The sequence below is a fragment of the Equus caballus genome, chromosome 16 (genome assembly GCF_041296265.1).
Source record: "Equus caballus isolate H_3958 breed thoroughbred chromosome 16, TB-T2T, whole genome shotgun sequence".
Classification (NCBI taxonomy): Eukaryota; Metazoa; Chordata; class Mammalia; order Perissodactyla; family Equidae; genus Equus; species Equus caballus.
In genome coordinates this window covers 42,212,711-42,224,970 of record NC_091699.1, presented here as the reverse complement: position 1 = coordinate 42,224,970, position 12,260 = coordinate 42,212,711, and the positions used below count along the sequence as shown (strand labels likewise).

The 12,260-nt window shown below is 35.8% G+C and overlaps 1 protein-coding gene across 3 annotated transcripts in view; it reads right to left on the bottom strand.

The window, feature by feature from the left end:
- DNAH12 (dynein axonemal heavy chain 12) overlaps nucleotides 1-12,260 on the bottom strand; it is a 221,142-nt gene that overhangs the window by 133,188 nt on the left and 75,694 nt on the right. For all 3 annotated transcript variants that reach the window (XM_023620217.2, XM_070237332.1, XM_070237333.1), the window contains 5 exons: nucleotides 11,709-11,894; nucleotides 10,823-11,023; nucleotides 8,939-9,133; nucleotides 7,348-7,469; nucleotides 6,972-7,254 (listed from right to left, as the gene is read on the bottom strand). In XM_023620217.2, the coding sequence (XP_023475985.2) occupies nucleotides 6,972-7,254; nucleotides 7,348-7,469; nucleotides 8,939-9,133; nucleotides 10,823-11,023; nucleotides 11,709-11,894 (987 nt within the window). The remainder of the gene's footprint in view (nucleotides 1-6,971; nucleotides 7,255-7,347; nucleotides 7,470-8,938; nucleotides 9,134-10,822; nucleotides 11,024-11,708; nucleotides 11,895-12,260) is intronic.

Genomic DNA, 12,260 nt, shown 5'->3' with positions numbered 1-12,260 from the left:
GACGGAGGAAGCAGAGGCTGCAGCTGGCCTCAGAGGAGCTGGAACAGGGTAGGAGAGAACTTTGCTCCCTACCCTAGAGACTGGGATCACTGCTGCGGGTGAGGGAAGGAGCAGGGGAGGGGACGTGCGTCCGGGGATCTCCAGGACTCCCACTGCCAGTGCAGTGGAAACCTGCTGACAGGGGAAAGCTTCCGCATGCGGGGACCCCATCAAGCCAGGGCCCCGGGAGACCAGAGAGCGAGAGCTGATCGGAATCCAGATTGGCGTACGAGAGAAAGTGCCCCTCCTCCCCCAACCAGCGCTGCATGCCCGCCGTCATGGCTGAAGGCAGACGGCTCAGAACGCGTGGCTCTTGATCCCCGTCTAGTGGCAACAAGCTGTAACTTCAACCGAATACTACCCTCATGCACAAAAACCACTCCTCTACCATTCAGCAATTTATAAAAGCTCCAGACCAGAAGGAAAACAATAAAAACACAGAATTAAGTCCTGAGGACTTGGAAATAGGTAAACTAAGTGAAAATGAGTTTAGAGTGGCTATCATCAAAAAACTCAATGAGGTAAAGGGAAATATAGAGAAATAAGTCAACGAGTTCTGGAGTTACTTCACAAAAGAGATTGAAACTATAAAGAAGAATCAATAAGAAATACTAGAGATGAAAAATACAATGGATCAGATAAAACAGAATACAGATTCCCTGAATGCGTGTGTAGACACCATAGAGGAGCAAATTAGCATAACTGAAGAGAGACAGGCTGAATGGCTCCAGAAAGAGAAACTAAGGATTAAAAAGAATGAGGGAAATATCAGAGAAACAGTGGATTCAATGAGGAGAACCAATTTAAGAATCATCAGAATTCCTGAGGGCATGGAAAAGGAAAATGGAGCAGAAAGTGTGCTTAATGAAATTATAGAAGAGAACTTCCCAAATCTAGGGATTGAGGGAGAAATGTGTGTGGAGGAAGCTTTCAGATATCCTAGATTTGTCAATGTAAAAAGACCTACTGCAAGGCATATAGTAGTAAAAATGGCAAAAATGAATGACAAAGAAAGAATACTCAGGGCAGCAAAACAGAGGAAAATAACCTACAAAGGAACTCCTATTAGACTTTCAGCGGATTTCTCTACAGAAACCTTACAAACTAGGAGAGAATGGAGTGACATATTCAAAACTTTAAAAGATAAAAATCTTCAGCCAAGAATACTCTATCCAGCAAAAATATCCTTCAGATATGAGGGAGAAATTAAATCTTTTCCAGATAAACAAAAGTTAAGGGAATTTGTAACCAAAAGTCCTCCTCTACAAGAAATCCTCAAGAAGGCTCTCATACTTGAAAAAAGAAAAAAAGGGAGAAAGGGGTCACAAACCACAGAGTAGGGAGACAGATAGATAGAACCAGAATAGGATAGTAAATATTCAACTATAGCATTAGGATACAGGTAAGGAAACCACCAAAGCAAAGACGATCTTATCACTCTAACTACAAACTCATAACATGAGTTGGAATAAGAGATGAAAATAATAATTTAGGAGGGGAAGAGGAATGGACTAAATCAGTCTAGGCCAAGTAAGTAAGAGACCACCAGAGAATGGACTATATTATACACGAGATTCTAAATACAAACTTCAGGGTAGCCACTAAACTAAAAAACAGAACAGAGACACAAAACATAAATAAGGAAAAATCTAAGAAACCCAGCATAAGAAATTGCAGAAGTCAATGGGTAGGCCAAAACACACAGGACGAGAAACAAAGGTAATGCAGGAAAACCAGACAATGAGCGACAGAATGACAGCATTAAGCCCTCATGCATCAATAATCACCCTCAATGTAAACGGATCGAACTCTCCAATAAAAAGACACAGAGTGGCAAAATGGATTAAAGAACAAGAGCCAACAATTTGTTGCCTCCAGGAAACACACCTCAGCCGCAAGGAAAAACACAGGCTCAGAGTGAAGGGGTGGAAGACAATACTTCAAGCTAATAGCAAGCAAAAGAAAGCAGGTTTCTCAATACTTACATCAGACAAAACAAATTTCAAAATAAGGCAGGTAAAGAGAGACACAGAGGAACAATATATAATGATCAAAGGGACACTTCATCAAGAAGAAATAACGCTTATAAATATCTATGCACCCAACACAGGAGCACCAAAGTTCATAAAGCAACTATTAACAAATCTAAAGGAAGATGTTAAAAACAGCACAATAATACTAGGGGACTTCAACACCCCACTCACATCAATGGACAGATCATCCAGACAGAAAATCAACAAGGAAATAGTGGAGCTAAACGAAAAACTAAAACAATTGGGCTTAATAGACATATATAGAACACTTCAACCAAAAACAGCAGAATACACATTCTTCTCAAGTGCGCATGGAACATTCTCAAGGATAGACCATATGTTGGGAAACACGGCAAGCCTCTACAAATTTAAAAAAATTGGAATAATAACAAGCATCTTCTCCGATCATAATGCTATAAGGCTAGAAATTAATTAAAAGAAAAAAGCTGATAAAGGCAAAAGGATGTGGAGACTAAACAATACGCTATTGAACAAGCAATGGATCATTGCAGAAATTAAAGAAGAAATCAAAAATACCTGGAGACAATGAAAATGATAACATGCCATACCAACTCATACGGGATACAGCAAAAGCTGTATTAAGAGGAAAATTCATCACAATACAGACACATCTTAACAAACAAGAAAAATCCCAAATAAGCAATCTTAAACTACACCTAATCGTATTAAAGAAGAACAAACAAAGCCCAAAGTCAGCAGAAAGAGAGAAATAATAAAAATCAGAGCAGAAATAAATGCTATTGAAACAAAAAAGGCAGTAGAAAGGATCAATGAAACAAAGAGCTGGTTATTTGAGAAGATAAATAAAATTGACAAACCCCTAGCCAGATTTACAAAGAAAAAAGGGAGAAAGCTCAAATTAACAAAATCAGAAATGAAAGAGGAGAAATAACAACAGAGTCCGCAGAAGTGCAACAGATTATAAGAAAATACTACAAAAAACTATATGGAAACAAAATGGATAACCTACAGGAAATGGATAAATTCTTGGATTCCTACAATCTCCCAAAGCTCACTCAAGAAGAAGCAGACAATTTGAACAGACCAATCACAAGGAAAGAGATTGAAACAGCAATCAAAAACACCCCAAAGAATAAAACCCCAGGACCAGATGGCTTTCCTGGGGAATTCTACCAAACTTTCAGAGAGGATTTAATACCTATCCTTTTCAAGCTATTCCAAAAAATTAGGGAGGATGGAACACTTCCTAACACATTCTACGAGGCCAACAACATGCTGATACCAAAGCCTGACAAGGACACCACAAAAAAAGAGAACTACAGGCCAATATCGCTAATGAACATAGACGTAAAAATTCTAAACAAAATTTTGGTAACCAGAATTCAGCAATTCATCAAAAGGATCATACATCATGATCAAGTGGGATTCATACCAGGGACACAGGGATAGTTCAACATCCGCAAATCAATCAACGTGATACACCACATCAACAAACTGAGGAATAAAAACCACATGATCATCTCAATAGATGCAGAGAAAGCATTTGACAAGATCCAACAGCCATTTATGATAAAAAACTCTGAACAAAATGGGCCTAGAAGGGAACTACCTCAACATAATAAAGGCCATATATGACAAACCCATAGCCAACATCATACTCAATGGACAAAAGCTGAGCGCCATCCCCCTGAAAGCAGGAACGAGACAAGGATGCCCTCTACCACCACTCTTATTTAACATAGTACTGGAGGTCATGGCCAGAGCAATCAGGCAAGAAAAAGGAATAAAAGGAATCCAAATAGGGAGGGAAGAAGTGAAATTCTCGCTGTTTGCAGACAACATGACCTTATATATAGAAACCCCAAAAAATCCATTGGAAAACTTTTAGAAGTAATCAACAACTACAGCAAAATTGCAGGGTATAAAATCAATTTGCATAAATAAGTAGCATTTCTATATTCTAATAACGAACTAACAGAAAAAGAACTCAAGAACACAATAGCATTCACAATCGCTACAAAAAGAATAAAATACCTCCGGGTGAATTTAACTAAGGAAGTGAAAGAACTATACAATGAAAATTACAAGGCCTTTCTGAAAGAATTGGATGACGACATAAAGAGATAGAAAGACATTCCATGTACATGGTTTGGAAGCATAAACATAGTTAAAATGTGCATTCTACCTAAAGCAATCTACAGATTCAATGCTATCCCAATCAGAATCCCAATGACATTCTTTACAGAATTAGAACAAAGAATCCTAAAATTCATATGGGGCAACAAAAGACCCCAAATTGCTAAAGCAATCCTGAGAAAAAAGAACAAAACAGGAGGCATCACAATCCCTGACTTCAAAACATGCTACAAAGCTACAGTAATCAAAACAGCATGGTACTGGTACAAAAACAGGTGCACAGATCAATGGAACAGAATTGAAAGCCCAGAAATAAAACCACACATCTATGGACAGCTAATCTTCGACAAAGGAGCTGAGGACATACAATGGAGAAAAGAAAGTCTTTTCAACAAATGGTGCTGGGAAAACTGGAAAGCCATATGTAAAAGAATGAAAATTGACCATTCTTTCTCACCATTCACCAAAATAAACTCAAAATGGATCAAAGACCTAAAGGTGAGACCTGAAACCATAAGGCTTCTAGAAGAAAATGTAGGCAGTACATTCTTTGACATCAGTATTAAAAGGATCTTTTTGGACACCATGTCTTCTCAGAGAAGGGAAACAATAGAAAGAATAAACAAATGGGACTTCATCAGACTAACGAGCTTCTTCAAGGCAAATGAAAACAGGATTGAAACATAAAAACAACCCACTAACTGGGAAAAAATATTTGCAAGTCATATATCTGAAAAAGGCTTAATATCCATAATATATAAAGAACTCACATACTCAACAACAAAAAATCAAATGACCCGATCAATAAATGGGCTGGAGACATGAACAGACATTTCTCCAAAGAAGATATACAGATGGCCAATAGGCACATGAAAAGATGTTCATCATCACTGATCATCAGGGAAATGCAAATCAAAACTACACTAAGATATCACCTTACACCCATTAAAATGGAAAAAATAAGAAAAACAAAAAGTAACAAATGTTGGAGAGGTTGTGGAGAAAAAGGAACCCTCATACACTGCTGGTGGGAATGCAAATCGGTGCAGCCACTATGGAAAACAGTATGGAGATTTCTCAAAAAATTAAAAATAGAACTACCATAACGACCCAGCTATTCCACTACTGGGTATCTATCCAAAGAGCTTGAGGTCAGCAATTCCAAAAGTCCTATGCACCCCAATGTTTACTGCAGCATTATTTACAATAGCCAAGACATGGAAGCAACCTAAGTGCCCATCAACAGATGATTGGATAAAGAAGATGTGGTATATATATACAATGGAATACTACTCAGCCATAAAACAGAACAAAATCGTCCCATTTGCAACAACATGGATGGACCTTGAGAGAATTATGTTAAGTGAAATAAGCCAGTTAGAGAAGGACAATCTCTGTATGACTCCACTCATATGAGGAATTTAAAAATGTAGACAAAGAGAACAGATTAGTGGCTACCAGGGGAAAGATGGGGGGGGGTAGGCACAAATGGTGAAGGGGTGCACCTACAACACGACTGATAAACAATAATGTACAACTGAAATTTCACAAGATTGTAACCTATCATTAACTCAATAAAAATTTTTTTAAAAAGTTAATGATAATAACAGATCCAAATTATGAATTGAAAAAAACACCTGCAGAACAAACTTTAAAGTTGGTGCTAATGGAAACTATATTTTTAATACAATAATATCATCTTAGATATAAGAACATTAAATATAGGATATAACTACATATTATTATTAAAACACATTTTATTAGAAATATTTAGAAATAAATGCAAATGACAAACTAACCTAAGTTTCAAAGAAGTCTGAGTTTCAAAGAATGGATGAGCTATTACTAGCTACATAGAAGGTAAATTTCTATAATGATTAAGGAAATATTTTCATGGATAATGTTGATTCTTTCCTATGTGTTTTAGTTTGTTGGGAATCATAAATAGAAAAAGGAAAGAAAACGTAAAAATTCATCAGCAGGAACATTGAAGCTGAACAGAATAGCCACTGCACGATGATGAGCTTCACAGGGTTCTTGGTGAAGGAAAAAGGATCCCTCACTCATGTAAAGCGAGTTGCTGGATATAAGGCTGCAGTGCCCTTTAAAATGATTTTTTTACTACACAACTGTTCCTTTGTGGTCCTAAAGGCAGAAGTATGCTAAAGTTTATCATTCAAGATTAGGTTAATTGAATTGGCATAAGTGAGGTACATGTAGTGCCTAGGTGTTTTATTTCTTTCAAAAATTATATATCCTTTAATGTATGCTCCTTTGATGTTTGTTCATCTCATTTCAAGGTTTTAAGTAATTATTTAAGTGTAAACAGCAATAAGTGAACTAGATGATACATTTGACACTTATGTCTGAGGTTCTTTCTGATCCCAGGGCCTTTACACAGGATACCTAGATGCTCTCTCATTTGCTCTTTACCTGGTTAATTCCTACTTATCCTTTGGGTCTCAGTTTCAATTTCACTTCCCCTAAGAGCCTATCACTAGAACACTCCCTACCCCCATTCCAAATTATATACCCCTTATTATTCTTTCTCATAACATCTTTCTTTTCTCTTTTGTGGCACTTAATCACATATTATTATCAATTCTTACTAATATTATTATTTTAGTAATAATGTTAGACACAAACAAAATGTAAAGAAAATAATAAACGGTTTGAAATCGTAAGAACTTTAAGTGTTAATTTACTGATAACTCATTCAAAACCTCCTAAAAGAAAGCATTTACAGAATGTAGGGCACACATTGAATCCTAGGAAACACACCAGTCTGGCTGCAGCGATCACGTCATGAATACTCCGGAGCATTAAATCTTCCACTTGAATGAGCCACTTTTCCACAGCACCTCGCGCTGCAGATGTGGAAATAAGTGCAATCAGCTCCACCCGCTCACCTTCAGAGCTATACATGGCCTTAATGTCCAAATTAGGAAGGAACTCCAATTTGGCAATGCCCTCAAAGCATTTTTTTAAATGAGGCTGAACTCTAAGTGGATCTTTGGTCTCTGACAAAATCTCCAACATTTCATCATTAGATAAGAAGAAAAAACTAGGGAAAAACATGCGAATAAAAGCTTTAGTTATAATTTATCAAACATCAGAAAATGCTTTTGATTATAGCACAGTTGGTTATCCATCATACCGAGGGAAGAAAAGTCGTTTTTTTTCAAGATATGCATTAAGCCCTTTCATAATTTTCTCCAAAAGTTCATTGCAGGTCTGCAGTTTTTCCAATAAACCTGTTAAAGAAGTAGCGGCAAGAACCTAAAAAAGATACATTTGTTCAGGTCAGCACTTATATATCAGATATAATTATAAGACCTAAACATTAATCTATATTATATGTCAAAAATGTTAAAAGGTCAAAAGGTTTATGAAAATTGTCCTGAAATTTTTTTGTAATGTGAAACTATTAAAATTCAATAAATCAGAAATCTTCTTATCTAAGGATGCTAGTTACAAATGGAAGTTACAAATGTTACAAATGCATGACTGTCATGCGTGTTTTCATGTCTTCAATATTGGATGATGTGGGGAAGTCTACTAGGTTGGGTGTGTGATTTAATTTTTACATTTACGACTGTCCACTATAAACCTAACAACACACAGTAGGAGTCGGCAAACTACACTCCAAGGGCTAAATCCAGCCTGCTGCCAGTTTCTTTTTTTTTTTTTTCAGCTTTATGAGATATAATTGACAAAAATTGTATATATTTAAGGTATATAGCTTGATGTTTTGATAAACACATAGATTGTGCTGCCAGTTTTTGTATGGCCCATGAGTTGAGAATTACTTTTATACTTTTAAAAAGTTGAAAAATTCTAAGAATAATAATATTTCATGGCACATGAAAATGTCAGAGTCCATAAACAGTTTTATTGTAGCACAGACACAGCCATTCATTCACATATTATCTCTGGCTGCTTTCTTTATACAGTGATGACAGAGTTGAGTAGTTGTGAAAAAGACTATATGTCTCACAAAGCCTAAAAAATTTACCATGAGGCCCTTTGCAGAAAAAAATTGCTGACTTCTGACCTATAAAAAATCATGTCTCACAAAGGTTCTAAAGTCAATGTATAAGGTGAAATCCTTGAAATTCATAAATTTCAGTGTGCCATTGACTCTTAATAAGTCCAGCACAGCTACTTTTTCATCTAGCATTGAAACAAATTATTTCTTAAGTTGAGTACTAGATAAAAAAAAAAAAGTGGACGTATATCTATGGGCTATGCATATATGTGTATGAAAAGTACACAGCATGTTTTTTCAGCATTACAATCTCACTCAAGAAGGCGCTATACTCACTAGGAGAGACACACTGAGAGACCTGCAGATTTCGTTTCCCCCAACACTCCTAAGCATATAGAGTCACTGAGGGGAATGTCAGGTGAATTACTTGCACCACTCGTTCTTTCTCTCTCTCACTCTCCATTTTACTTTATTTTACTATTTATTTTACAAGAAGAGGGAGCAGTGAATATACACAGTAGAAGTCAAGTGAGTTATATGTACGTTTGAAGCAGCTCCACTACATATATTAGTTATATGCAGTGTATCTTATGAATTGAAAAATTATTTTAATGCTTTCTCATATTTTTCTGAACTTTCCAGTTTGTATACAACTAACAGGTTTTACTTTTGTAATCAGAAAAAAAGAGAGCCAAATGCTCTTTAATACCCAAAAATAAAGGTTCCCCTTTATTTATAAAAGATAAAACAAACACTTCACCTTTGGATCTTTTGCACAAAACTTCATGATATCCCTCCAATGTCTGTCTACTGTCTGAAACTGACGGCCTTCTTCTGGCATCTGTTGCATGATATCCTCAGAACAAAAAATAGGCTCCAAGTACAGCCACTGAGCTTGTACTTTCAACCACTCGTCAATTGTTTCTTGTATTCGAATCAAACGGTCCTCCCAGGCCTTAATGAAAAGCATACTGTACTAAATTCCAGTTATTAAAGAAAACTCATAAATTATAGCAAGGAATATTTGTTTGAAATTTACTGTTATTTTTAAATCAATGCAAAACAGCTTAAGGTCACTTATGAGTATCTCACATGGGCTTAGAAAACCTTCAAGAGATGTGAAGTTTTCCTAAACCTTTGGAACTCACAATTGGAATTGACTATAGTTATTTAGACCAATTTCCTAACCTCTAGGTGAACCATCCCAAGTCTGAAAAGCATCCAGGAATATATCCTGCTCTACATCAGTGGTTATCAAGCTAGGGGCTATTTTGCCCCCTACCCCAAGGGATATTTGATAATGTCTGGAGACACTTTTGTTTGACACAACTAATAGGGTGAGGGTGCCACTAATATCTCATGGGTAGAGGAGACAGACGCTGCTAAACTTCCCACAATGTACAGGACAGCTCCCACAACAAAGAATTATTCAGCCCGAAATGTCATTAGTGCCAGGTTGAGAAACCCTGCTCTAAACCAACACAATTTGGAAAAAAACAAACAAAAGTCTTCTTATTCTCATAGGTCTAGAATCAACAAGATATTTCATTAGCTGAAGATCATTCACATATCCTTTCTTTGGTTTTTAAATATGTGGCCTAAGGTACCATGTATCAAGAGATTAGGCCTTATATTTTTATTGTTTTAAAAGCTCTAAGAGAGTTTTTAAATTTGTCTTGTAATTTCTCCCTTGTTAGACTAGAAATTCCTGAAAAAGACAAAAAAATCTTATCAGGAAAGGCTAGGCCAGCCTAATTCATGGGAAAATGGGTCAGCATTAGGTCCTTTTGGAAGAACACCACTCTTTGTCTCCTCCAAATATTGAGAGCCAAAGTCTTCTATAAAAAAACTATTTATGTTCAAAATAAAATCAGACTGGCTTGGTTTGAACACCAGTTCTGTCATTTACTAGCTGGGTGAACTTGGGCAAATTACCTATGCCTTGGTTTCCTTATCTATGAATACAGATAATAACAGTGCCTCCCTTCAAGGTCAGCTATGGGGATTAAATGAGTTAATAAATGTAAAGCTCCTAGAGCAGTATCTGACATATAGTTGGAAATCTATAAATATCAGGGGAAAAATCCAACTCTCATTTTTTTCCCATTTTACATAGTCCCCAGTTAGAATCTTGATACTACCTATGAAGCTATTAGTTATTACAATTTGTTTGCTTGCTGTATTTACCCACATCAGCTACAAGGATATGAAATAATCTTATAGTCTCAAAGATCATTTGTTTTTCTCAAGTAGACAATAATTCATTAATTATTCTAAACGATCCTCAAGCTAGTTTTTCACAAATATAATTAAAGTATGGGATGTAGAGCTTCACCACAAGTTATAAGAATATAGTATGAAACAGGGTCTAGGCTGTCTAAAGTTAGCATAAATAATACCAACTGTTTTCCTTCCAAGTCTATTGCTGTCATTGGAGAAGATTCCTTAAAACATAATTTATTCTTTTCAAAATCATTAGATTTAAAGTCTCAGATCTGTTCTATATAGTTCCATACTAATTTTTAAATATCTGTTCCTGTTTTTCACCAAAGCTATCCAACAAACTAATTTCCACAAGAGCATATATGTAATAAGATTGCAATTTTTATAAATGACCAGGAGCTTACTATCATATTTAACATACCTTAATCTCTTTTTCAAATGGCTTGATGAAAGGTGAGCCTCTCATTGTCTGAGTTTTTATAATTTGATCATCAAGGAGAGCCTGAATCTCATCTACTGAAGAAAGAATACAGACTCCAGTATCACGATATAGATTTATATGAAAAGCAATATCATCCCAAGTTCCTATCATTGTATGCATGGCTTTCTCTAATGAAAATTCCTAAAAGGGAGGAAAGAAGAAAGAATGGGGTGGTGAAGAAACAATCCTTTTTTAACATATTGACTTTTCCTTATGAATTCAGTAGCATTTGATGCATTACACAGTCATTTTCTTAAAATAATCTGTGGCTACATTGTAATTGTCTTTAAGTTAGAAAGTTTTTAAAACAATTAAAAAGTTCCCAAGGAGAATGATAATGTAGTTTTTAAAAATTAAATTGCTATGGAAACTACTGCTATCATTATGAAAATAGACAGTAGAATAAAATACCTGCTGGACTTTCTCTGAAGTGGCCTTTCTGCCGTCTACAGTCTCCAAAATGCTTGCTGTGTATTTCAAGAACCCTGGAGGGCCACACTTATTCTTCTAGATCACACGAACATCACATGCCACACACACATTTACCCAGTATTCTTAATGGAAAAATTATGCATCAAGACTAGCATATCATCCATGCACACCAGAATGTGGCAGAATTAAGAGGTCAAAGGAGTCTGGATTCAGGACAAGGAAGTACTATAGAAGCACACACTTTATGAAGAAGAAAGAAGAGTCATCTTCTACCATTTCCCCCCCACGTCCCTTCACTGCTATCCAGTACTATATATTCAACCACAACAAAAACTATAATAACTCGATTAACAAACTCATCACATAAAATATTTCAGTTGATCTTCATATTTACCTTGCTTGCACCTGCACTTATCACTTCAAATTGTTCCAAGTATGGTGCGAGGTTTAATTTCAAAATTTTTCTCATTGTAGTTCCAGAGTCTGGAGTCAAGTCATAGCCTACAATTTCTGATATCTGCTTCCAGTGACGTGCTCTCATTCCCGGATTGCACAGGATGGAGACAGTAGGGATATATTCCTAATGGTGAAAATATAAACAATAATGAGTCACTCATTTGACTTCCATACACATAGATTTTAGAGATGAAGCCTCGATACTGTAAAGATTACATTTCATGAAATTATTTAATATATTTAATGAGTCCAATCAAAATCCCATTTAGATTACGAGGAGGAGAGAAACTAACAAAATTATTGTAAAGTTCATCTGCACAAATAAACATGTAGAAATAGCCAAGAAAATTATAGGAGTACAAAAGAAGAGGGGTAAATATTCTATAAGATATTAAAGTATGTGATAAAACTATGGTATTATTATAGAAATACAAAGGTGTTATGTATATTATAGGTAGAAATATGTAATATAACATAATACATAGTTATA